The 27,976-nt window shown below is 54.2% G+C and overlaps 1 protein-coding gene across 1 annotated transcript in view; it reads left to right on the top strand.

The window, feature by feature from the left end:
- LOC143958481 (neuronal acetylcholine receptor subunit alpha-10-like) overlaps positions 1–27,262 on the top strand; it is an 83,899-nt gene extending 56,637 nt beyond the window's left edge. The window contains exons 3-5 of the mRNA XM_077467820.1: positions 4,919–5,073; positions 24,098–24,630; positions 25,845–27,262. Coding sequence (XP_077323946.1) covers positions 4,919–5,073; positions 24,098–24,630; positions 25,845–26,467 — 1,311 coding nt within the window. The 3' untranslated portion in view covers positions 26,468–27,262. The remainder of the gene's footprint in view (positions 1–4,918; positions 5,074–24,097; positions 24,631–25,844) is intronic.
- The last annotated feature ends 714 nt before the right edge of the window (positions 27,263–27,976 follow it).

Raw genomic sequence — 27,976 nt, 5'->3', positions numbered from 1 at the left:
CCCCCCCAAGTCTGGGAAGTGTGTCCAGGCCCCCTAGTATGGGAAGCGTTTCCGGGCCCCCCAAGTCTGGGAAGTGTGTCCAGGCCCCCTAGTATGGGAAGCGTTTCCGGGCCCCCCCAAGTCTGGGAAGTGTGTCCAGGCCCCCTAGTATGGGAAGCGTTTCCGGGCCCCCCAAGTCTGGGAAGTGTGTCCAGGCCCCCTAGTATGGGAAGCGTTTCCGGGCCCCCCCAAGTCTGGGAAGTGTGTCCAGGCCCCCTAGTCCGGGAAGCGTGTCTGGGCCCAGCCTAGTCCGGGAAGCGTGTCTGGGGTCCCCTAATCTGGGAAGCACCAACAGAGTGTATAATAAGGTTTAAGTTTTGGATGGAGTAATGAGGGGTTAGAACCTCTGTCAGGAGATTACTGCTTTCTGTGTCCCCTCTGGAGAGATTCACCCTCTCTGTCTGTCCTGGTGTCACCATTAGGAATGAGGATAGAAATGGATGGAAAATCCAAAATGTTATTTGTCACCAGAAGAGGAAATTAAGTTGTCTATGTGACTGACCACCCCAGCCTGGAGTGGAGAGAGGATCAGAGGTTCCCGAAAAGAGTCGGGGAGATCTGGAAACCCCAAACAGGACTTTTCCCGGCTCCCTGCAAGACCCTCTGCCACAAATCCTGTATACATACCTATACACCTGTATACCTTCATACCCCCTACACCTCTATATACCTATACACATGTATACCTTCATTCCCTACACCTCTATATATTTATACACCTGTATACCTTCATACCCCCTACACCTCTATATACCTATACACCTGTATACCTTCATTCCCTACACCTCTATATATTTATACACCTGTATACCTTCATACCCCCTACACCTCTATATACCTATACACCTGTATACCTTCATAGCCTATAACTCTATACACCTGTATACCTTCATACCCCCTACACCTCTATATACCTATACACCTGTATACCTTCATACCCCCTACACCTCTATATACTTATACACCTGTATACCTTCATAGCCTATAACTCTATACACCTGTATACCTTCATACCCTATACCTCTATATATTTATATACCTGTATACCTTCATACCCTATACCTCTATATACTTATATACCTGTATACCTTCATACCCTATACCTCTATATACTTATACACCTGTATACCTTAATACCCTATACCTCTATATACCTATACACCTGTATACCTTCATACCCCCTACACCTCTATATATTTATACACCTGTATACCTTCATACCCCCTACACCTCTATATACCTATACACCTGTATACCTTCATACCCCCTACACCTCGATATACCTATACACCTGTATACCTTCATAGCCTATAACTCTATACACCTGTATACCTTCATACCCTAAATACTTCCAGGTCGGAGAAGTCTACAAATAAGATAATTCCATGAGATTGTTGCAGAATTTAAAACAATTCAACACCCCAAATTGCCCCCAAGTGTACAGCTGGAAGATGAGCAACAAGGGATGGCAGGGGGTGAGAGTGAGAGGGATGAGGGGCTGGAGAAGAGCACCAGAGAGGAGGACTGAGGCCAGAGAGGAGGATTGAGGCCAGAGAGGAGGACTGAGGCCAGAGAGGAGGACTGAGGCCAGAGAGGAGGATTGAGGCCGGAGAGAAGGATTGAGGCCAAAGAAGAGGAGTGAGGGCAGAGGGGAAGATTGAGGTCAGAGGGAAGGATTGAGGTCAGAGAGAAGGATTGAGACTAGAGAGGAGGACTGAGGCCAGAGAGGAGGACTGAGGCCAAAGAGGTGGATTAAGGCCGGAGAAAAGCATTGAGGCCAGAGAAGGCGATTGAGGCCAGAGAGGAGGATTGAGGTCAGAATGGAGGATAGAGGCCAGACAGGAGGATTGAGGCCAGAGGTACGTTTTTTTCTTGGCCCTCCCGCACTATAATTTTTTGCTCTGCTGTTGTTCACGGTGCTCAATAGCTTAAAATGAAATTTCCAAACAAGAGTAAAATTAAGAGCAGTGACTCCTCCCCCTCCAAAGTAGTCTCTCCGCCCCTTCCTCCAAATTGGGTTTCAATCAGAGACAAAGCATTTGCTGTGTTTTCTTTTTAGCTAAGACCTAGAGCTTTGGGAATCCTGTGTCCTGTATTAAATATTTAATAATAATAATAATAATAATATTTGGAGGCAGCCAGATAATTAAATATAATGAAAGCCGGACTCTAGGCCAATACTTTGTGTTCCTTATTGACAGAGCAAATAAGGGTCAGAGCAGAGGGTGTTGATTGCTGGGAAATATATTCCCTCCCTTCTTGTCTTGATGACTCCCGGAGATGAAATGTGGGTGGGGGCATCTATACAAGGAGGGCAATAAAAACCTAAAATATGTTGTCACCTCTCCCCACCATAATAAAGAAGGGTCATCCTTCTGACCCCATTAGAGAGATATGCCATCACCTGCCACCTGCCTGATTAAAACCAAGAGAGACATGGACCTGACCACTATTGTCCTCTCCTTCTGTTTGACCAATATTGTCTTCTCCTTCTGCCTGACCACTATTGTCCTCACCTTCTGCTTGACCACTATTGTCCTCACCTTCTGCTTGACCACTATTGTCCTCACCTTCTGCTTGACCACTATTGTCTTCTCCTTCTGCTTGACCAATATTGTCTTCTCCTTCTGCCTGACCAATATTGTCTTCTCCTTCTGCCAGTCCACTATTGTCCTCACCTTCTGCTTGACCACTTTTGTCCTCACCTTCTGCTTGACCAATATTGTCCTCACCTTCTGCTTGACCAATATTGTCTTCTCCTTCTGCTTGACCAATATTGTCTTCTCCTTCTGCTTGACCAATATTGTCTTCTCCTTCTGCCAGTCCACTATTGTCCTCACCTTCTGCTTGACCACTATTGTCCTCACCTTCTGCTTGACCAATATTGTCTTCTCCTTCTGCTTGACCACTATTGTCCTCACCTTCTGCTTGACCAATATTGTCTTCACCTTCTGCTTGACCAATATTGTCTTCTCCTTCTGCTTGACCAATATTGTCCTCACCTTCTGCTTGACCAATATTGTCTTCTTCTGCTTGACCACTATTGTCTTCTCCTTCTGCCTGACCACTATTGTCCTCACCTTCTGCTTGACCAATATTGTCTTCTCCTTCTGCTTGACCACTATTGTCCTCACCTTCTGCTTGACCAATATTGTCTTCTCCTTCTGCTTGACCAATATTGTCTTCTCCTTCTGCTTGACCAATATTGTCTTCTCCTTCTGCTTGACCAATATTGTCTTCTCCTTCTGCCTGACCACTATTGTCCTCACCTTCTGCTTGACCAATATTGTCTTCTCCTTCTGTTTGACCACTATTGTCCTCACCTTCTGCTTGACCAATATTGTCTTCTCCTTCTGCTTGACCACTATTGTCTTCTCCTTCTGCCTGACCACTATTGTCCTCACCTTCTGCTTGACCAATATTGTCTTCTCCTTCTGCTTGACCAATATTGTCTTCTCCTTCTGCTTGACCACTATTGTCCTCACCTTCTGCTTGACCAATATTGTCTTCTCCTTCTGCTTGACCACTATTGTCCTCACCTTCTGCTTGACCAATATTGTCTTCTCCTTCTGCTTGACCAATATTGTCCTCTCCTTCTGCTTGACCACTATTGGCTTCTCCTTCTGCTTGACCAATATTGTCTTCTCCTTCTGCTTGACCACTATTGGCTTCTCCTTCTGCTTGACCAATATTGTCTTCTCCTTCTGCTTGACCAATATTGTCTTCTCCTTCTGCTTGACCACTATTGGCTTCTTCTGCTTGACCAATATTGTCTTCTCCTTCTGCTTGACCAATATTGTCTTCTCCTTCTGCTTGACCAATATTGTCTTCTCCTTCTGCTTGACCAATATTGTCTTCTCCTTCTGCTTGACCAATATTGTCTTCTCCTTCTGCCTGACCACTATTGTCCTCACCTTCTGCTTGACCAATATTGTCTTCTCCTTCTGTTTGACCACTATTGTCCTCACCTTCTGCTTGACCAATATTGTCTTCTCCTTCTGCTTGACCACTATTGTCCTCACCTTCTGCTTGACCAATATTGTCTTCTCCTTCTGTTTGACCACTATTGTCCTCACCTTCTGCTTGACCAATATTGTCTTCTCCTTCTGCCTGACCACTATTGTCCTCACCTTCTGCTTGACCAATATTGTCTTCTCCTTCTGCCTGACCACTATTGTCCTCACCTTCTGCTTGACCACTATTGTCCTCACCTTCTGCTTGACCAATATTGTCTTCTCCTTCTGCTTGACCACTATTGTCCTCACCTTCTGCTTGACCAATATTGTCTTCTCCTTCTGCCTGACCACTATTGTCCTCACCTTCTGCTTGACCAATATTGTCTTCTCCTTCTGCTTGACCACTATTGTCCTCACCTTCTGCTTGACCAATATTGTCTTCTCCTTCTGCCTGACCACTATTGTCCTCACCTTCTGCTTGACCAATATTGTCTTCTCCTTCTGCTTGACCAATATTGTCCTCTCCTTCTGCTTGACCAATATTGTCTTCTCCTTCTGCTTGACCAATATTGTCTTCTCCTTCTGCCTGACCACTATTGTCCTCACCTTCTGCTTGACCAATATTGTCTTCTCCTTCTGCTTGACCACTATTGTCCTCACCTTCTGCTTGACCAATATTGTCTTCTCCTTCTGCTTGACCAATATTGTCTTCTCCTTCTGCTTGACCAATATTGTCTTCTCCTTCTGCTTGACCACTATTGGCTTCTCCTTCTGCTTGACCAATATTGTCTTCTCCTTCTGCTTGACCAATATTGTCTTCTCCTTCTGCTTGACCACTATTGGCTTCTTCTGCTTGACCACTGTTGGCTTCTTCTGGTTGACCACTGTTGTCATCACCACCTTCTCCTTCTGGTCTTTCCTAGGATGAGCGGAATCAGATCTTGATGGCGTATCTGTGGATCCGGCAGGTATGGTTTGACGCCTACCTGCGCTGGAACAAGGAAGACTATGATGGTCTGGATACCATCCGTATACCGAGTAGTAAAGTATGGAGACCCGATATTGTCCTCTATAACAGGTAGGTCGGATGGCTGTTGGGAACATCACTTCAATTTTTATCATTCTTCTAGCCTGGGTGCGGCCAAACCTTCTACTCTGTCACCGGGGACGGCCTTGCCTGGTTCTTCTGTCTGAATACTGTAGGTCAATAGACTTCATGGCAAAGCTCTTTTCAGTTTTGGACAGAGTTGTGGTGTATTGTAACCCCTGTCAGGTTCTCTCTGCTATCCGGGGCTCCATTCGATTAATACTCACTTCCAGTCCTGCTGACAGCGGTTTCAAGCCAAAGGAGAAAAATGTACATTAAACACAGACAGAAATAAACACCCAGCAGGGGTTCTAGCCTTCTTCTAAAGAAAAGATGTGTAGGTGTTCCCTCATTTTCTGTTTGTTAAAACGCCATTAGTAGGACAGGAAGTAAGGGGAAATTTCCTAACGGAGCCTCAAATAGCAGTAAAACCCAACAAATACTTCCCCATTCCATCCAAAAGTATAAAAGTCTTTGGCTGGACTTATACTTTAAGACAAATCTATAGTAGGAAATATATAAACCTCTGCCAGTTATGGTCCGATGCATTCCATTGTGGAGATTTCCCTCCACTTCCTGTTCTGTAGACATTACAGGAAGTAAGGACAAATTCTTATGGCTGCTAACAAGCCCCTATGTTATAGCATGGGCAGGTGACAGGTCCTCTTTATGGATACTTCTTTTGAACCCCCCAATGTCTCCTCTGCCCTCCATTGCAGCAAGTCAAGCACAGATTGTTCATGAATAGCTGCTTCCTCCCCTGGGCACAGCAACCAGAGAATGACAGCTTTGAACCCGGAAGTGACAAAATGATCAACACTTCCAGGTTCAAAATTTGCAAAGGACATTGAGGAACAAAAATGGGGATGAGTGAGGATATGGTGGAAGGGGTGCTGGGGCAGGTGGGAATGAGGTGGAGGGAGTTGATGGGGTGGGCGGGGACGTGGTGAAGGAGGTTGATGGGGCGGGTGGCAACGTGATGAAGAAGGTTTATTGGGCCAGTGGGGACATGTTGGAGGGGGTTGAAGGGGTGGGTGGGGATGTGATGAAGGAAGTTGATGGGTCGGGTGGGGACGTGGTGAAGGAGGTTGATGGGGCTGGTGGGGTTGGTGGGGACGTGGTGAAGGGGGTTGATGGGGTTGGTGGGGACGTGGTGAAGGAGGTTTATGGGACGGGTGGGGATGTGATGAAGGAGGTTGATGGGCCGGGTGGGGACGTGGTGAAGGAGGTTGATGGGGCGGGTGGGTACATGGTAAAGGAGGTTGATGGGGCTGGTGGGGTTGGCGGGGACGTGGTAAAGGAGGTTGATGGGGTGGACGGGGAAGTGGTGAAGGAGGTACCTGGTGAAGGAGGTTGATGAGGTTGGTGGGGACATGGTGAAGGAGGTGGATGGGGTGGACGGGAACGTGGTGAAGGAGGTTGATGGGGTGGGCAGAGACGTGGTGAACGAGCTTGATGGGGCCGGTGGAGACATGTTGGAAGAGGTTGATGGGGCGGGTGGGGACGTGGTGAAGGAGATTGATGGGGCGGGTGGGGACGTGGTGAAGGAGGTTGATGGGGCGGGTGGGGACGTGGTGAAGGAGGTTGATGGGGCGGGTGGGGACGTGATGAAGGAGGTTGATGGGGCGGGTGGGGGCATGGTGAAGGAGGTTGATGGAACGGGTGGGGAGGTGGTGAAGGAGGTTGATGAGGCGGGTGGGGACATGGTGAAGGAGGTTGATGGGGCGGATGGGGACGTGGTGAAGGAGGTTGATGGGGAGGGTGGGGACGTGGTGAAGGAGGTTGATGGGACAGGTGGGGACGTGCTAAAGGAGGTTGATGGGACAGGTGGGAACTTGGTGAAGGAGGTTGATGGGGAGGGTGGGGACGTGGTGAAGGAGGTTGATGGGGCGGGTGGGGGCGTGGTGAAGGAGGTTGATGGAAAGGGTGGGGATGTGGTGAAGGAGGTTGATGAGGCGGGTGGGAATGTGGCAAAGGAGGTTGATGGTGGCGGATGGGGACATGGTGAAGGAGGTTGATGGGGAGGGTGGGGACGTGGTGAAGGAGGTTGATGGGACAGGTGGGGACGTGCTAAAGGAGGTTGATTGGGCAGGTGGGGACATGGTAAAGGAGGTTGATGGGGCGGGTGGGGACGTGGTGAAGGAGGTTAATGGGACGGGTGGGAACATGGTGAATTAGGTTGATGGGGCGGGTGGGGACGTGGTGAAGGAGGTTGATGGGGTGGGTGGGGACGGGGTGAAGGAGGTTGATGGGGTGGGTGGGGACGTTGTGAAGGAGGTTGATGGGGCGGGTGGGGACGTGGTGAAGGAGGTTGATGGGGCAGGTGGGGATGTGGTGAAGGAGGTTAATGGGGCGGGTGGGGACGTGGTGAAGGAGGTTGATGGGGCGGGTGGGGACGTGGTGAAGGAGGTTGATGGGGCAGGTGGGGACGTGGTGAAGGAGGTTGATGGGGCAGGTGGGTACATGGTGAAGGAGGTTGATGGGACGGGTGGGGACGTGGTGAAGGAGGTTGATGGGGCAGGTGGGGACGTGGTGAAGGAGGTTGATGGGGTGGGTGGGGACGTGGTGAAGGAGGTTGATGGGGCGGGTGGGGACGTGGTGAAGGAGGTTGATGGGGTGGGTGGGGACGTGGTGAAGGAGGTTGATGGGGCGGTGGGGACATGGTGAAGGAGGTTGATGGGGCGGGTGGGGACGTGGTGAAGGAGGTTCATGGGGCGGGTGGGGACATGGTGAAGGAGATTGATGGGGCGGGTGGGGACGTGGTGAAGGAGGTTGATGGGGCGGGTGGGGACATGGTGAAGGAGGTTGATGGGGCGGGTGGAGACGTGGTGAAGGAGGTTGATGGGGTCGGTGGAGACGTGTTGGATGGGGTTGATGGGGCAGGTGGGGACGTGGTGAAGAAGGTTGATGGGGCGGGTGGGAACGTGGTGAAGGAGGTTGATGGGGCGGGTGGGGACGTGGTGAAAGAGGTTGATGGGGCAGGTGGGTACGTGGCGAAGGAGGTTGATGGGGCGGGTGGGGACGTGGTGAAGGAGGTTAATGGGGCGGGTGGGGACGTGGTGAAGGAGGTTGATGGGGCAGGTGGGGACGTGGTGAAGGACGTTGATGGGGGTCGGTGGAGACGTGTTGGAGGGGGTTGATGGGGCAAGTGGGGACGTGGTGAAGGAGGTTGGCGGGGTGGGTGGGGACTTGGTGAAGGAGGTTGACGGGGTGGGTGGGGACTTGGTGAATGATGTTGATGGGGTCAGTGGAGACGCGTTGGAGGGGGTTGTTGGGGCGGGTGGGGACGTGGTGAAGGAGGTTGATGGGGCGGGTGGGGACGTGGTGAAGGAGGTTGATGGGGCGGGTGGGGACGTGGTGAAGGAGGTTGATGGGGCGGTAGGGGACGTGGTGAAGGAGGTTGATGGGGTGGGTGGGGACGTGGTGAAGGAAGTTGATGGGGCGGGTGGGGACGTGGTGAAGGAGGTTGATGGGGCAGGTGGAGCCGTGGTGAATGATGTTGATGGGGTGGGTGGGGACGTGGTGAAGGAGGTTGATGGGGTGGGTGGGGAGGTGGTGAAGGAGGTTGATGGGGCGGGTGGGGACGTGGTGAATGATGTTGATGTGGTCGGTGGAGACGTGTTGGAGGGGGTTGTTGGGGCAGGTGGGTACGTGGTGAAGGAGGTTGATGGGGCAGGTGGGGACGTGGTGAAGGAGGTTGATGGGGCGGGTGGGGACGTGGTGAAGGAAATTGATGGGGCAGGTGGGGACGTGGTGAATGATGTTGATGGGGTCGGTGGAGACGTGTTGGAGGGGGTTGTTGGGGCGGGTGTGGACGTGGTGAAGGAGGTTGATGGGGCGGGCGGGGACGTGGTAAAGGAGGTTGATGGGGCAGGTGGGGACATGGTGAAGGAGGTTGATGGGGCAGGTGTGTACGTGGTGAAGGAGGTTGATGGGGCGGGTGGGGACGTGGTGAAGGAGGTTGATGGGGCGGGTGGGGACGTGGTGAATGATGTTGATGGGGTGGGTGGGGACGTGGTGAAGGAGGTTGATGGGGCGGGTGGGGACGTGGTGAATGATGTTGATGGGGTCGGTGGAGACGTGTTGGAGGGGGTTGTTGGTGCGGGTGGGGACGTGGTGAAGGAGGTTGATGGGGCGGGCGGGGACGTGGTAAAGGAGGTTGATGGGGCAGGTGGGGACATGGTGAAGGAGGTTGATGGGGCAGGTGTGTACGTGGTGAAGGAGGTTGATGGGGCGGGTGGGGACGTGGTGAAGGAGATTGATGGGGCGGGTGGGGACATGGTGAAGGAGGTTGATGGGGAGGGTGGGGACGTGGTGAAGGAGGTTGATGGGGTGGGTGGGGACGTGGTGAAGGAGGTTGATGGGGTGAGTGGGGACGTGGTGAAGGAGGTTGATGGGGTGGGTGGGGACGTGGTGAAGGAGATTTATGGGGCGGATGGGGACGTGGTGAAGGAGGTTGATGGGGCGGGTGGGGACATGGTGAAGGAGGTTGATGGGGCGGGTGGGGACGTGGTGAAGGAGGTTGATGGGTCGGTGGAGACGTGTTGGATGGGGTTGATGGGGCAGGTGGGGACGTGGTGAAGGAGGTTGATGGGGCAGGGGGAACGTGGTGAAGGAGGTTGATGGGGCAGGGGGGAACGTGGTGAAGGAGGTTGATGGGGCAGGTGGAGACGTTGTGAAGGAGGTTGATGGGGCAGGGGGGAACGTGGTGAAGGAGGTTGATGGGGCGGGTGGGGACGTGGTGAAGGAGGTTGATGGGGTGGGTGGGGACATGGTGAAGGAGGTTGATGGGGCAGGTGGGTACGTGGTGAAGGAGGTTGATGGGGCGGGTGGGGACACGGTGAAGGAGGTTGATGGGGCGGGTGGGGACGTGGTGAAGGAGGTTGATGGGGCGGGTGGGGACGTGGTGAAGGAGGTTGATGGGGCGGGTGGGGACGTGGTGAAGGAGGTTGATGGGGCGGGTGGGGACGTTGTGAAGGAAGTTGATGGGGCGGGTGGGGACGTTGTGAAGGAAGTTGATGGGGCAGGTGGGTACGTGGTGAAGGAGGTTGATGGGGCGGGTGGGGACGTGGTGAAGGAGGTTGATGGGGCGGGTGGGGACGTGGTGAAGGAGGTTGATGGGGCGGGTGGGGACGTTGTGAAGGAGGTTGATGGGGCGGGTGGGGACGTTGTGAAGGAAGTTGATGGGGCAGGTGGGGACGTGGTGAATGATGTTGATGGGGTCGGTGGAGACGTGTTGGAGGGGGTTGATGGGGTGGGTGGGGACATAGTGGGTGGGTATGTGGTGAACGAGGTTGATGGGGTGGGTGGGGATGTGGTGGAGGGGGGTTGCTGGGACGGGTGGGGACCTGGTCGAGGCGGGGGAGTTGGGGAAGGTTGGGAAGTGGTGGGGGATGGGGGTGTTGGGGCGAGTAAGAAAGTGGGGTGGGGTGGGTGGGGATGTGTTGGGGAGGTCAGGAACATTGTGGATGGGGGGGGTTGGTGATGGCAATCTACAGTGGCCCAGATCATTGTTATGAAGAAGGTCAATGGCTGAAAATAATAATACTAAGGGTCACCTTTACTTCTAATGGCCACCTACAGCCTAATCCCCACTACCTACTGATCACCTAAACCACATCATAGTCGGCCTGTGGCTGTCAGAGGCTTTTTCCCCCCAACATCACCCTTCCTAACATTAGCCAATAACCAAAACCAAACCATGAACCTCCCCTTTAATGTTTCCCCTGAACCCCATTTCAGGCCATGCCCCCAGTGGGGAGTCACATATGACATTTCAGGCCACTCTCTGGGGGCGAGGGGGGTCACACATGACATTTCAGGCCATGGTCCGGGGGGAGGGGGGGTCACATGACATTTCAGGCCATGGTCCGGGGGGAGGGGGGGTCACATGACATTTCAGGCCATGGTTCGGGGGTAGGGGGGTCACATGACATTTCAGGCCACGCACCGGGGGAGGGGGGCTCACACATGACATTTCAGGCCACGCTCCTGGGGGGTCACATGACATTTCAGGCCACGCTCCGGGGGAGGGGGTCACACATAACATTTCAGGCCACGCTCTGGGGGGGGTCACATATGACATTTCAGGCCACGCTCTGGGGGGGTCACACATGACATTTCAGGCCACGCTCTGGGGGGGTCACACATGACATTTCAGGCCATGCTCCGGGGGTCACACATGACATTTGAGGCCACGCTCCGGGGGGTCACACATGACATTTCAGGTCACGCTCCGGGGGAGGGGGGTCACACATGACATTTCAGGCCACGCTCCGGGCGGTCACACATGACATTTCAGGCCACGCTCTAGGGGAGGGGGTCACACATGACATTTCAGGCCACGCTCCTGGGGAGGGGGTCACACATGACATTTCAGGCCACGCTCCGGGGGGTGACAAATGACATTTCAGGCCACGCTCCGGGGGTCACACGTGACATTTCAGGCCACGCTCCGGGGGGTCACACATGACATTTCAGGCCACGCTCTGGGGGGGGTCACATATGACATTTCAGGCCACGCTCTGGGGGGGTCACACATGACATTTCAGGCCACGCTCTGGGGGGGTCACACATGACATTTCAGGCCATGCTCCGGGGGTCACACATGACATTTGAGGCCACGCTCCGGGGGGTCACACATGACATTTCAGGTCACGCTCCGGGGGAGGGGGGTCACACATGACATTTCAGGCCACGCTCCGGGCGGTCACACATGACATTTCAGGCCATGCTCTAGGGGAGGGGGTCACACATGACATTTCAGGCCACGCTCCGGGGGGGTCACATATGACATTTCAGGCCACGCTCCTGGGGAGGGGGTCACACATGACATTTCAGGCCACGCTCCGGGGGGTCACAAATGACATTTCAGGCCACGCTCCGGGGGTCACACGTGACATTTCAGGCCACGCTCCGGGGGGTCACACATGACATTTCAGGCCACGCTCCGGGGGAGGGGGTCACACATGACATTTCAGGCCACGCTCTGAGGGGGTCACACATGACATTTCAGGTCACGCTCCGGGGGAGGGGGGTCACACATGACCTTTCAGGTCACGCTCCGGGGGAGGGGGGTCACATATGACATTTCAGGCCATGCTCCGGGGGGTCACACATGACATTTCAGGCCATGCTCCTGGGGGGTCACACATGACATTTCAGGCCACGCTCCGGGGGGGGTCACACATGACATTTCAGGCCACGCTCCGGGGGGGGTCACACATGACATTTCAGTCCACGCTCCTGGGGGGGGGTCACACATGACATTTCAGGCCACGCTCCGGGGGGTCACACATGACATTTCAGGCCACGCTCCGGGGGGGTCACACATGACATTTCAGGCCACGCTCTGGGGAGGGGGGTCACATATGACATTTCAGGCCACACTCCTGGGGGGGTCACACATGACATTTCAGGCCACGCTCCTGGGGGGGGTCACACATGACATTTCAGGCCATGCTCCGGGGGGGTCACACATGACATTTCAGGCCACACTCCTGGGGGGGTCACATGACATTTCAGGTCACGCTCCGGGGGGGTCACACATGACATTTCAGGTCACGCTCCGGGGGGTCACAAATGACATTTCAGGCCACGCTCCGGGGGGGTCACACATGACATTTCAGGCCACACTCCTGGGGGGGTCACATGACATTTCAGGCCACGCTCCTAGGGGGGTCACACATGACATTTCAGGCCACGCTCCTGGGGGGTCACACATGACATTTCAGGCCACGCTCCTGGGGGGGTCACACATGACATTTCAGGTCACGCTCCGGGGGGGTCACAAATGACATTTCAGGCCACGCTCCGGGGGGGTCACACATGACATTTCAGGCCACGCTCCGGGGGGGTCACATATGACATTTCAGGCCACACTCCTGGGGGGGTCACACATGACATTTCAGGCCACCCTCTGGGGGGGTCACACATGACATTTCAGGCCACGCTCCTGGGGGGGTCACACATGACATTTCAGGCCACACTCCTGGGGGGGTCACACATGACATTTCAGGCCACGCTCCTGGGGGGGGTCACACATGACATTTCAGGCCACGCTCCTGGGGGGGTCACACATGACATTTCAGGCCACACTCCTGGGGGGGTCACACATGACATTTCAGGCCACGCTCCTGGGGGGGGTCACACATGACATTTCAGGCCACGCTCCTGGGGGGGTCACACATGACATTTCAGGCCACACTCCTGGGGGGGTCACACATGACATTTCAGGCCACGCTCCGGGGGGGTCACACATGACATTTCAGGCCACGCTCCTGGGGGGGTCACACATGACATTTCAGGCCACACTCCTGGGGGGGTCACACATGACATTTCAGGCCACGCTCCTGGGGGGGGTCACACATGACATTTCAGGCCACGCTCCGGGGGGGTCACACATGACATTTCAGGCCACGCTCCTGGGGGGTCACACATGACATTTCAGGCCACACTCCTGGGGGGGTCACACATGACATTTCAGGCCACGCTCCTGGGGGGGGTCACACATGACATTTCAGGCCACGCTCCTGGGGGGGTCACACATGACATTTCAGGCCACACTCCTGGGGGGGTCACACATGACATTTCAGGCCACGCTCCGGGGGGGTCACACATGACATTTCAGGCCACGCTCCTGGGGGGGGTCACATGACATTTCAGGCCACACTCCTGGGGGGGTCACATGACATTTCAGGCCACGCTCCTGGGGGGGTCACACATGACATTTCAGGCCACGCTCCTGGGGGGGTCACACATGACATTTCAGGCCACACTCCTGGGGGGGTCACACATGACATTTCGGGCCACGCTCCTGGGGGGGGTCACATGACATTTCAGGCCACGCTCCGGGGGGGGTCACACATGACATTTCAGGTCACGCTCTGGGGGGTCACACATGACATTTCAGGCCATGCTCCTGGGGGGGGGTCACACATGACATTTCAGGCCACGCTCCTGGGGGGGTCACACATGACATTTCAGGCCACGCTCCGGGGGGTCACACATGACATTTCAGGCCACGCTCCGGGGGGTCACACATGACATTTCAGGCCACGCTCCTGGGGGGGGTCACATGACATTTCAGGCCACACTCCTGGGGGGGTCACACATGACATTTCGGGCCACGCTCCTGGGGGGGGTCACATGACATTTCAGGCCACGCTCCGGGGGGGGTCACACATGACATTTCAGGTCACGCTCTGGGGGGTCACACATGACATTTCAGGCCATGCTCCTGGGGGGGTCACACATGACATTTCAGGTCACGCTCTGGGGGGTCACACATGACATTTCAGGCCATGCTCCTGGGGGGGGTCACACATGACATTTCAGGCCACGCTCCGGGGGGGGTCACACATGACATTTCAGGCCACGCTCCTGGGGGGGGTCACACATGACATTTCAGGTCACGCTCCGGGGGTCACAAATGACATTTCAGGTCACGCTCCGGGGGGGTCACATGACATTTCAGGCCACGCTCCGGGGGGGTCACACATGACATTTCAGGTCACGCTCTGGGGGGTCACACATGACATTTCAGGCCATGCTCCTGGGGGGGTCACACATGACATTTCAGGTCACGCTCTGGGGGGTCACACATGACATTTCAGGCCATGCTCCTGGGGGGGTCACACATGACATTTCAGGCCACGCTCCTGGGGGGGTCACACATGACATTTCAGGCCACGCTCCTGGGGGGGGTCACACATGACATTTCAGGCCATGCTCCTGGGGGGGTCACACATGACATTTCAGGTCACGCTCTGGGGGGTCACACATGACATTTCAGGCCATGCTCCTGGGGGGGGTCACACATGACATTTCAGGTCACGCTCCTGGGGGGGGGTCACACATGACATTTCAGGTCACGCTCCGGGGGGGTCACACATGACATTTCAGGCCACGCTCCTGGGGGGTCACATGACATTTCAGGCCACGCTCCGGGGGGGTCACACATGACATTTCAGGCCACACTCCTGGGGGGGTCACACATGACATTTCAGGTCACGCTCCGGGGGGTCACATGACATTTCAGGCCACGCTCCGGGGGGGTCACACATGACATTTCAGGCCACGCTCCGGGGGGGGATCACATGACATTTCAGGCCACGCTCCCGGGGGGGGGGGGGGTCACACATGACATTTCAGGCCACGGGCTGTGCAGGGATTTGCTCGCTCGGGAAGGTGTAACACAATCTCAGGTACAGCTGCCGTGTGCGTCGGCTCAGGTTCTTCAGCAGAGGTGACTCTCCGAGCCCCGGGACCAAATTACAGACACATGGGGGGGAGGGGGGCTTGTATTAATCATCTGCTGTGGGGATCATTCTCTGCTCCGGGGATCCCGCCTGTAAGGGGTCACACCTAAATAAGAAGGGGCATGGAGGAGGAAAACTATCTGCCCCCCCCCCCAGGGAATAGCAATTTAACCCTTTCCTGTACATGAACATATTTCACCCCCGTCACACCTCTCCCCTTTCATCAGGGGACTGACACAGGGGGAGACCCCAGATGGGGTGACTCTGAAGTCGGTAGTTCCAGCCCCCCGATGCCGGTACACACACAGTACCCCAAATTGTCCCAATCAGAACATTCCTCACCCAGCCAACCTCTGCCTCTCTCGGAGAACATACCCGCCTCTGGGGAGAGGCCTGGACTGGCCCTTCCCCCGGAATCCTTTCAGCGGTTGGAGAGAAGACGGGGCGGCTGGGCTCACTCCTGTTGGGGATCTGGGATGACCGCTCACCATCCCCGGGGTATACAGGTGGAGACTGAAGTCCCATCCACTGTTACTAGATGAACCAGTGTTTGCAGAGCAAGGCTGACATCCTCCCGTCCCGATGCCGGACCTTCTTCTGGGGTTGGGTCAGTGGAGACTGAAGTGCCATCCTCTACCCCAGGAATCCCATCTCCAGTAAAGGCCAGCGGCGCTCCTCCCTGTTGCCAGTGATTCAGCTGGGAGTAGAAGCTTCACTACATCCGCTTGTCGCGGGGTGAGGGGCCGACTGCCCGTCTCCCTGGAACTCTGTAGCTGTTGCCGGTGCTGGGCAGAGGTTGGTAGCACTCTGCCCTGTTGCCAGCACTTCTGCTGGGGAGTCCACATCATCCGCTCCGGCTAACCATTGGGGCGGGAGGCCGGGCTCCTCCACACCCAGACTGTGGAATCTGCTGTAGGGGAGGAAATATGACCTGTGTCTCTCCCAAACTGTGTAGCTGCCATTGGGGAGGTGAGCCGCCTGCTTCTTCTTCAGGTTTATTAGAGAACCTTAGTGAACAAACAGCATCATGAAGGCCAAGGAACACACCAGGCAGGTCAGAGATAAAGTTGTGGAGAAGTATAAAGCAGGGTTGGGTGATAATAAAATCTCCCAAGCTTTGACCATCTCACGGAGCTCTGTTCAATCCATCATCGGAAAATGGAAAGAGTATGGGCACAACCGCAAACCTACCAAGACACGGCCGTCCACCTAAACTGACCGGGCCGGGCAAGGAGAGCATTCATCAGAGAAGAGCCAAGAGGTCCATGGTAACTCTGGAGGAGCTGCAGAGATCCACAGCTCAGGGGGGAGAATCTGTCCACAGGACAACTATTAGTCGTCTCTCCACAAATCTGCCCTTTATGGAAGAGTGACAAGAAGAAAGACATTGGAGAAAGAAAGTCATAAGAAGTCCTGTTTGTAGTTTGTGAGAAGCCATGTGGGGGAGGGGGCAGCAAACATGTGGAAGAAGGTGATCTGGTCAGAGGAGACCAAAATACTACTTTATGGTCTAAAAGCAAAACGCTATGTGTGGGGGAAACTAACACCGCCCATCCCCCAAACACACCATCCCCACCGTGAGACATGGTGGTGGCAGCATCATGTGGTGGGGATGGTTTTCTTCAGCAGGGACAGGGAAGCTGGTCAGAGTTGATGGGAAGATGGATGGAGACAAATACAGGACAATCTTAGAAGAAAACCTGTTAGAGTCGGCAGAAGACTTGAGACCGGGGCGGAGGTTCCCCTTCCAGCAGGACAACGACCCGAAACATCCAGCCAGAGCTACAATGGAATGGTTTACATCAAAGCATATTCATGTGTTAGAATGGCCCAGTCACAGTCCAGACCTAAATCCCATTGAGAATCTGTGGCCAGACTTGGAAATTGCTGATCACAGACGCTCTCCATCCAATCTGACAGAGCTTGAGATATTTTACAAAGAAGAAGAATGGGCAGAAATGTCCTCTCTAGATGTGCAAAGCAGGTAGAGACACCCCCAAAAAGACTTGTAGAGAAAGGGGGTTCTACAAAGTATTGACTCCGGGGGGCGCAATACAAATGCCCCTCCCCCACACTTTTCACATATTTATTTGTATCATTTATCATTTTCCTTCCACTTCACAATTATGTGACACTTTGTGTTGGTCCATCACATAAAATCCCAATAAAATACATTTATGGTTTTTGGTTGTAACAAAATGTGGGGAATGTCAGGGGGTATGAATACTTTTGCCAGGCACTGTACTAGACACTTGGATACCGGACACTGGGCACCTCCATCTGTACCATGGCGGTCCCTGTTCCGCACTTTGTGTGATTGGCGTAGCCCAGTCCTATAGAGACGTCCGTGGGAACCGCAAAGCCCACTTCCAAGAACCGGAAATGATCCCTGGCCAGCTGGGTGTCCTGCCTGTGGCCAATCATGGCTCTCCTCGCTGCCGGCGCTGTGATTGGCCAAGCATGCGGGGTCACAGTGCATGCTTGGCCAATCGTGAGCCAGCAATACACTGCGATGGTGCAATGCATTGTGGGCCGCGAGCGCCACGCGAATTTGGTCGCGAACGGCCCACAGAGTTCCGGCTTTGCCGAACGGGCGACCAGCCGGTGTTCAAGTCGAGCATACGTTCAACTGAAATGCCAAGCTCATCCCTACTAGACACTTTGATACCGGACACTGGGCACCTCCATCTGTACCATGGCGGTCCCTGTTCCGCACTTTGTGTGATTGGCGTAGCCCAGTTCTATAGACTTCTGTGGGAACTACAAAGTCCACTTCCAAGAACCGGAACTGATCCGTGGCCAGCGGGTGTCCTGCCTGGAGGACGAGTCATTCAGCGACATAACTTGTGAATAGTGCCACAGAGGTAAGTTTTCTTTAGTCCCTGCACTTACCTTCTATGGTGGTCCTGACCATAAGGTGATCTTTTCCTGTGTCCAATCATCGCTGGCCATAAGAGAAATCAGAAAAGCCAACCTGACCGCTCCACCACATGAATGCCGGCAGGTCTTCTCCATGCCAGAGGTCTTGGGGGGTTTGTTTGTGCCAACAACTACAGTGGTGTGAAAAAGTGTTTGCCCCCTTCCTCATTTCCTGTTCCTTTGCATGTTTGTCACACTTAAGTGTTTCGGAACATCAAACCAATTTTAAACAATAGTCAAGGACAACACAAGTAAACACAAAATGCAATTTGTAAATGAAGGTGTTTATTATTAAAGGTGAAAAAAAATCCAAACCATCATGGCCCTGTGTGAAAAAGTGATTGCCCCCTAAACCTAATAACTGGTTGGGCCACCCTTAGCAGCAACAACTGCAACCAAGCGTTTGCGATAACGTGCAATGAGGCTTTTACAGCGTCCTGGAGGAATTTTGGCCCACTCATCTTTGCAGAATTGTCCTAATTCAGTTACATTAGAGGGTTTTCGAGCATGAACGGCCTTTTTAAAGGTCATACCACAACATCTCAATAGGATTCAGGTCAGGACTTTGGCTAGGCCACTCCAAAGTCTTCATTTTGTTTTTCTTCAGCCATTCGGTGGTGGACTTGCTGGTGTGTTTAGGATCATTGTCCTGCTGCAGAACCCAAGTTCGTTTCAGCTTGAGTACACGAACAGATGGTCGGACATTCTCCTTCAGGATCTCTTGGTAGACAGCAGAATTCATAGTTCCTTTTATCACGGCAAGCAGAGGCGGCTCTCTAATTAGGCAAATTAGGCGATTGCCTAAGGCCCCGCAGTCTTAAGGGCCTCGCAATCGAGTAATTTGCCTGTAAATAATCTGGTGGCAGCAAGTGCGGGGAGCGGAACAGTAGAGTCCTCTAGGTGGTGCAGCGGCTGGATGACAGACGGCATGAGGGCGGCATGTCCATGTGGGACCCTCACTTGAGCTTCTCTCTTGTGCCGCTCACCAGACCTCTCCTCCGCACCTGCCTCCTATTTGGTTCTGGAGTCGGAGCGGGGTGTTTCTGAAAAACTACCCAGCTGGATAGTCCCACCATGAGTGTGAAGAGGGAGGAACTCTTAGGCCGCGTACACACGCGCGGACTGTTCGCTCAACTTTGTCCGTCAAACAGTTTCAGCAAACAGTCCGCTCAAAATTAGCATGGACGGACATGGCCACACACGACGAACGAACAGTTTGCTGAAACCGCACGCGATGACGTGAACGGCACGTACGACGGGATGAAAAATACGACGTCCTATACACTGCATTATAACTTTCGGCGTGTAAATCCTTTCTGAGCATGCGCGGAACTTAGTTTGTCGAACAAGCCTACACACGAGGGGACTGTCCGCTCAAACCAAGTTTCAGCGGACAGTTTTTCGGAATTTCCGAAAAACCTTGTTCAGCGGACTGTTCGCTGAAACTGTCCGCTGAAAGCCCACACACGAGCGGACTGTCCGCCGAAACACTGTTCAGCGGACAAAGTTGGGCGAACAGTCCCCGCGTGTGTACGCGGCCTTATGCTGCCGACCAGAGCAAAGGTGAGTGCCCGTGCCGTGCAGCCTTCCCTGTGTGCCTGAATAGGAGGAGCGGTGGGGAGACTGCACATAGATAGTGGAATTGATTTTTACATATTAATCCATACAGCCGCTGAATGTCTGCAGGGAGGAGAGGTGATCATTCAGCGGTTGCATGAAGGAATATGGAAAAATCAATTCCACTATCTATGTGCAGTCTCCCCACCACTCCTCCTATCTAACTTTTTCTGCATCCCCGTTCTCTCCGGCCCCTCCGTGCGCTCCCTGGCTCCGCCCCTCCGTGCGCTCCCTGGCTCCGCCCCTCCGTGCGCTCCCTGGCCCGCCCCTCCTGCTCTCCAGCCCCCTTTGTGCTCCCTGGCTCCGCCCCTTCTTGTACTCCCTTTCTCCATGCCTCCTGCACTTTAGCCCCTCCCTTTGCTCCCTGGCTCCGCCCCTCCTGCTCTCCAGCCAATTCTTGTCCTCCCTGGCTCCACCCCCATTTCGCCAGCACCCCCTGCTCTCCAATTCTTTCTGCTTCCCCTCTCAAGCTCCCCCCCAGCACTCTCCACCCCCCACCCTTAGCACTATCTGGCCCCCAGCACTCTCCACCCTACACCCCCTACTTCTCTCTCTTGCCCCCATCACTCTCCACCTTCCACCCCCAGCACTCTCCACCCCCAGCACTCTCTGGCCCCCAGCACTCTCCAGCCCCCACCCCCAGCACTCTCCGGTCCCCACCCCCCAGCACTCTCCGGTCCCCACCCCCCAGCACTCTCCCGGTCCCCACCCCCCAGCACTCTACAGCTCCTCCCTGCTCTTTTCCCCCCAGGGACTGCAGACAGGGACAGATCTCTAGATCTCTCTCTCCCCCTTTCCCTCACCCTCTCTTTCTTCACCTCCCCCTCTCTCTCTCTTACCCCCGCCCCTCTTACCCCCTCTCTCCCTCCCCCCTCTCTCTCTTACCCCCCTCTCCCTCCTACCCCCCTCTCCCTCCCCCCTCTCTCTCTCTCTCACACCCCTTCCCACCCCTTTCTCTCTCCCTCCCTTCTCTCCATTCCCTCCTTCTCTCCATTCCCTCCCTTCCCTCCCTTCTCTCCCTTCCCTCCCTTCCCTCCCCTCCCTTCCCTCCCTTCTCTCCCTTCTCTCCCTTCTCTCCCTTCTCTCCCCTTCCCTCCCTTCCCTCCCCTCCCTCCCTTCCCCCCTCTCTCCTTCCCCCCTCTCTCCTTCCCCTCTCTCCCTTCCCCCTCTCTCCCTTCCCCCCCTCTTCCCTTCCCTCTATCCCCCCTTCCCCCTTCCTCTCTCCCTCCCTCCCTTCCTCTCTCCCCTCCTCCCTCTCTCCGTTCCCTCTATCCCCCCTTCCCTTCCTCCCTCCCTCTCTCCCTCCCTCCCTCTCTCCCTTCCTCCCTCTCTCCCTTCCTCCCCTCTCCCTTGCTTCCCTCTCTCCCTTGCTTCCCTCTCTCCCTCCGCTTCCCTCTCCCCCTCCACTTCCTCCCTCTCTCCCCTCCCTTCCCTCCTTCTCTTCTCCCTTCCTTCCCTCTCTATCTCACTTCCTTCCCTCTCTATCTCCCTTCCTTCCCTCTCTATCTCCCTTCCTTCCCTCTCTATCTCACTTCCTTCCCTCCCTCTCTGCCTTCCTTCCTTTCCTCTCTCTCCCTTCCTTCCCTCCCTCTCCCTTCCCTCTCTCTCCCTCCCTTCCTTCCCTCCCTCTCTCCCCTCCCTTCCTTCCCTCCCTCCCTTCCCTCTCTCCCCTCCCTCCCTTCCCTCTCTCCCATACCTTCCTTCCCTCCCTCTCTCCCTCCCTATCTCCCTCCCTTCCTACCCTCCCTCTCTCTCCCTTCCTTCCCTCCCTCCCTCTCTCCCCTCCCTCCCTTCCCTCTCTCCCCTCCCTCCCTTCCTTCCCTCTCTCCCATACCTTCCTTCCCTCCCTCTCTCCCTCCCTATCTCCCCTCCCTTCCTACCCTCCCTCTCTCCCCTCCCTTCCTTCCCTCCTCTCTCCCCTCCCTCCCTCTCTCCCCTCCCCTCCCTTCCTCCTCTCTCCCCTCCCCTCCCCTCCCTTCCCTCCCTCTCTCCCCTCCCCTCCCTTCCCTCCCTCTCTTCCTCCCCTCTCTTCCCTCCCTCTCTCCCCTCCCCTCTTTCCCCTCCTTCCCTCCCTCTTTCTTCTCCCTTCCCTCCCTCTTTCTTCTCCTTCCTTCCCTCTCTCTCTTCTCCCTTCCTCCCTCTCTCTCTTCCCTTCCTTCCCTCCCTTTCTTCTACCTTCCTTCCCTCCCTATCTTCTCCCTTCCTTCCCTCCCTCTCTTCTCCCTTCCTTCCCTCCCTCTCTCCTTCCCTCTCTCCTCCCTTCCTTCCCTCCCTCTCTTCTCCCTTCCTTCCCTCCCTCTCTCCTTCCCTCTCCTCCTCCTTCCTTCCCTCCCTTTCTTCTCCCTTCCTCTCTTCTCCCTTCCTTCCCTCCCTCTCTCCTTCCCTCTCTCCTCCTTCCTTCCCTCCCCTCTCCTCCCTTCCTTCCCTCTCTCCCTTCCTTCCCTCTCTATCTTCCTTCCTCTTTCTTCCCCCTTCCTTTCCCCTTTCTTCCCCCTTCCTTCCCCCTTCCTTCCCCCTTCCTTCCCTCTCCTTCCCTCCCTCTCCTCCCTCTCTCCTCCCTTCCTCTTTCCACCTCTCTCTCCCCTTTTGTGCATCTTTATCTACCCCCTCTCTGCCTCCCTCTCGGTCACCCCTCTCCCTCTCACTCACAATGTCCTTTCTCCCCTCCCCCTCTCTATCTTTCCCTCCCCTATCTCTCACAATCTCTCGCTCCCCCCTCCCCTCTCTCACCCTCCTCTCTGTCTCCCTTCCCCTCTCTTGCTCCCCCTGCACTGTGCTGGGATCCCCCCACTCTACTTCCTCTGCGGATGTGGAATGGCTCAGTGACAACCCTCCCCATTTCCCAAGACACAGGAAATTCTTAGAGGGGTTGCCACCTTGGTGGGCCCAGATGTTTTAATGGCTGCATGTGTCTGATGGGTGAGGAGAGTGCCCTGGAAGTGGTGCAGATGAACTGTTTGCTAGATCGGTGCATCTTTTTGCAGCCATTTTTATTGCTTGAATTTTTCCCCATTATGGGCGTGATTGGGGCCTCATGTGTAAGTTTCGCCTAAGGCCTCACAAATCCTAGAGCCGCCTCTGACGGCAAGTCTTCCAGGTCCTGAAGCAGCAAAACAGCCCCAGACCATCACACTACCACCACCATATTTTACTGTTGGTATAATGTTCTTTTTATGAAATGCAGTGTTCCTTCTACGCCAGATATACTTGGACACACACCTTCCAAAGAGTTCCACTTTTGTCTCATCGCTCCACAGAATGTTGTCCCAAAAGTCTTGGGGATCATCAAGATGTGTTGTGGAGAAATTGAGACGAGCTTTGATGTTCTTTTTGCTCAGCAGTGGTTTTCTCCTTGGAACTCTGCCATGCAGGCCATTTTTGCCCAGTCTTTTCCTGATGGTGGAGGCATGAACGCTGACCTTAACTGAGGCAAGTGAGGCCTGCAGTTCCTTGGCCGTTGTTGTGGGGTCTTTTGAGACCTCTTGGATGAGTCGTCGCTGCGCTCTTGGGGTAATTTTGGGCGGCGGCCACTCCTGGGAAGGTTCACCACTGTTCCATGTCTTCGCCATTTGTGGATAATGGCTCTCACTGTGGTTCGCTGGATTCCCAAAGCTTTGGAAATGGCTTTATAACCCTTTCCAGACTGATAGATCTCAATTACTTTCTTTCTCAATTGTTCCTGAATTTCTTTGGGTCTCGGCATGATGTGTAGCTTTTAAGGATCTTCTGGTGGACCTTACTGTGTCAAGCAGCTCCTATTTAAGTGATGCCTTGATTGTGAACAGGTGTGGCAATAATCAGGCCTGGGTGTGGCTAGAGAAATTGAACTCAGGTGTGGACAACCACAGTTATAGTATGTTTTAACAAGGGGGGCAATCACTTTTTCACACAGGGCCATGATGGTTTGGATTTTTTTTTCACCTTTAATAATAAACACCTTCATTTACAAATTGCATTTTGTGTTTACTTGTGTTGTCCTTGACTATTGTTTAAATTGGTTTGATGTTCCGAAACACTTAAGTGTGACAAACATGCAAAGGAACAGGAAATGAGGAAGGGGGCAAACACTTTTTCACACCACTGTATCTACTGATGACCAACTGAATGGGACCATTTGGGCTTCTTTGTAAACTATAGAAGGTCAATGACAACAATTTACCTGCATTTTCTGCTTCTTCTTTCCTTTATACGTTTCTCATTTCCATCTTTTTCCCCTCCAGCGCTGACGACCAGTTCACGGGATCCATGGAGACCAATGTTGTGATTCGGTACGATGGTCAGATTATGTGGGACTCACCGGCCATCACCAAGAGCTCCTGCAAAGTGGACGTCTCCTTCTTCCCATTCGATGGACAGCAATGTCGCCTGACCTTTGGTTCCTGGACCTACAACGGTAACCAGATCGATATCCTCAACCACCTGGACACGGGCGATCTGACCGACTTTGTGGAGAATGTGGAATGGGAGGTTCTGGGGATGCCAGCCAAGAAAAATGTCATCACCTATGGCTGCTGTTCTGAGCCGTACCCCGATGTCACCTACACCCTGATGCTGAAGAGGAGGGCCTCCTTTTACATCTTCAACCTCCTCCTGCCCTGTGTGATGATCTCCTTCCTGGCTCCTCTGGGCTTTTATCTGCCGGCAGACTCTGGGGAGAAGGTGTCATTGGGTGTCACTGTCCTCCTGGCTCTCACTGTATTCCAGCTGCTGGTGGCGGAAAGTATGCCACCCTCCGAAAATGTGCCACTAATCGGTGAGTGTAGGAAGAGGCGACGCCATCGGGACCTACAACTTATTTTCCATTTATCAGCATTACCAATATGTCCATGTACTTCTCTTCTCTTCTCTCTTCTCTTCTCTCTTCTCTTCTCTCTTCTCTCTTCTCTCTTCTCTTCTCTCTCTCTGTTCTCTCTTCTCTTCTCTTCTCTTCTCTTCTCTTCTCTGTGGTGGGGCATGCTAGGAGGTGTAGTTCTACCCATGGGTGACCTAACATGACCCATCACTCTGTGAAGTATATTCTGGCTGCTATGTTATGCTGGGAGTTGTAGTTATACCTTGAGGGGACCGTAATGTAATCCATCACCGTGAGGGGGTATGGAATGGGGTTTAGGATTATATTGGGGTGTATTTAGGAGAGGAGATGTGGGGTTATATGGGGTGTAGTTTGGAGAGGAGATGTGGGGTTATATGGGGTGTATTTAGGAGAGGAGATGTGGGGTTATATGGGGTGTATTCAGTAGAGGAGATGTGGGGTTATATGGGGTGTAGTTAGGAGAGGAGATGTGGGGTTATATGGGGGTGTAGTTAGGAGAGGAGATGTGGGGTTATATGGGGGTGTAGTTAGGAGAGGAGATGTGGGGTTATATGGGGGTGTAATTAAGAGAGGAGATGTGGGGTTATATGGGGGTGTAGTTAGGAGAGGAGATGTGGGGTTATATGGGGTGTAGTAATGGGGCTATTATCTCAGCCTAGGTGAAGGCCCCTGTCTGGAGCCCATGGATGCCCCTCTAGTGATGGAAGGTGGGGCAGTTCTGATAAAGGATGGGGGGCGTCTGGAATTTCGGGAGGGTGAACTCACTTCCAGGTCATTTGAAGGAACTTTCTGATTGGTCGGGTTGTGTATTTATTGGATATGATTTCCCCCAGTTTGGGGTGGATCTATGAAGTGACCCTGTCACCAGCTGTACTCTATAATAGAATAACTTGTGTACTTACCTGCCGGTAGGTGACTGGTGAAGCGCAGAGGCCCGGGAGTGGCGGATAGCATTTCCCCAACTGGGCGCTGGAGCTCCTCCCATTGGGCCATTACGTTCCTCCAGAAGAGCCCAGTGGGGGACACACCCCGCGCTCTACTTCCCTAGACAGGTAAGTACACAGGTGATTCTCTCTCAGGGTACGGCTGGTGGACATTGGTTCGTGATATACGGTGATAACCTCCATATACTGAAGTCTCTTCTCTCATGGCAGGAAAGTATTACATTGCCACGATGACCATGATCACGGCCTCCACCGCCCTCACCATCTTCATCATGAACATCCATCACTGCGGCCCAGAGGCCAAGCCCGTCCCCAAGTGGGCCAAGAAGTTCATCTTGCAGTATATGTCGCGGATATTCTTTGTCTACGAGGTGGGTGAGAGCTGCAAGAGGCCGCCAACCGAGCCGGAGAGACCACCCCAAGGACAGGCCATGAATGGGCAAGCCAAACGGGAGGAGCCGCCGGCGGTACTGAAGAGCGGTCCAGACAGCACTTCCAACGCCAAGACGGTGAAGGAGGAGATGGACTGGGGATGCCAAGATGGCCATAAAGCCTGGAAAGAGCCAGGGGGTAAATACCAAGGCTCTGATCCCCGCAGGTCCGGGACGGGGTGCGGAGACCAAGAGTGCTCAAAAATTCATTGTCTGTGCCATAATGAACGCCTGCTTAAAAACATTGAGTACATGACCAACTGCTTCCGGGAACAAAGGGCCACTCAGAAACGGACTGGTGAGTGGAAGAAGGTGGCAAAGGTGATGGACCGTTTCTTCATGTGGGTGTTCTTCATCATGGTCTTCTTCATGAGCATGCTCATCATGGGCAAAGCCATCTGAAGGGCCCCGATGGAGGAGGCCTAGGGCCCCAACTCACAGTGTTCTTCATCATGGTCTTCTTCATGAGCGTGATCATCATGGGCAAAGCCATCTGAAGGGCCCCGATGGAGGAGGCCTAGGGCCCCAACTCACAGTGTTCTTCATCATGGTCTTCTTCATGAGCATGCTCATCATGGGCAAAGCCATCTGAAGGGCCCCCCGATGGAGGAGGCCTAGGGCCCCAACTCACAGTGTTCTTCATCATGGTCTTCTTCATGAGCGTGCTCATCATGGGCAAAGCCATCTGAAGGGCCCCCCGATGGAGGAGGCCTAGGGCCCCAACTCACAGTGTTCTTCATCATGGTCTTCTTCATGAGCGTGATCATCATGGGCAAAGCCATCTGAAGGGCCCCGATGAAGGAGGCCTAGGGCCCCAACTCACAGTGTTCTTCATCATGGTCTTCTTCATGAGCGTGCTCATCATGGGCAAAGCCATCTGAAGGGCCCCGATGGAGGAGGTCTAGGGCCCCAACTCACAGTGTTCTTCATCATGGTCTTCTTCATGAGCGTGCTCATCATGGGCAAAGCCATCTGAAGGGCCCCCCGATGGAGGAGGCCTAGGGCCCCAACTCACAGTGGTCTTCAATTGACTTACCTGAGGGTAAGCTCTTGACTTTGGCAGCTCCTAGGTGTCCGATATAGAGGGTGATGGGGGGTAAGTACCCAACGGTGGAGAACTTCTGCTGGTTCCAGATCCATGGTGGACCATCAATGTGCTAGACAAGAACTATAATAATAAACATACTGCCACCCCAATCCTCACAATGTATTTCGATTGTCCATCATTTCTGGTGACTTCTATTATTTGTGATCCATATGTGGCCCTTCGGAACTCGGAGGAGGTTCCTGAATCTTCTGATCTGGCAATGCCTTCCTGATCCGGTTCTTATACCCGTCTCCACTTTAGGTAGGCCCAGCAATAGCCAAGGAATCATTTAATATAGTAATGAATGGTGCAGCCAGCCAGTATCCCCCACACCAGGACACACTCTGTATGGTGCAGCCGGCCGGTATCCCCCACACCAGATTACACTCTGTATGGTGCAGCCGGCCAGTATCCCCCACACCAGGACACACTCTGTATGGTGCAGCCGGCCAGTATCCCCCACACCAGGACACACTCTGCATGGTGCAGCCGGCCAGTATCCCCCACACCAGGACACACTCTGTATGGTGCAGCCGGCCAGTATCCCCCACACCAGGACACTCTGTATGGTGCAGCCGGCCGGTATCCCCCACACCAGGACACACTCTGTATGGTGCAGCCGGCCGGTATCCCCCACACCAGGACACACTCTGCATGGTGCAGCCGGCCAGTATCCCCCACACCAGGACACACTCTGTATGGTGCAGCCGGCCAGTATCCCCCACACCAGGACACACTCTGTATGGTGCAGCCGGCCAGTATCCCCCACACCAGGACACTCTGTATGGTGCAGCCGGCCGGTATCCCCCACACCAGGACACACT

The sequence above is a fragment of the Lithobates pipiens genome, unplaced genomic scaffold (genome assembly GCF_037356315.1).
Source record: "Lithobates pipiens isolate NorthernLeopardFrog02 unplaced genomic scaffold, aLitPip1_a1.2 Scaffold_106, whole genome shotgun sequence".
Taxonomy (NCBI): Eukaryota; Metazoa; Chordata; class Amphibia; order Anura; family Ranidae; genus Lithobates; species Lithobates pipiens.
This window is presented reverse-complemented; position numbering and strand designations above follow the sequence as displayed.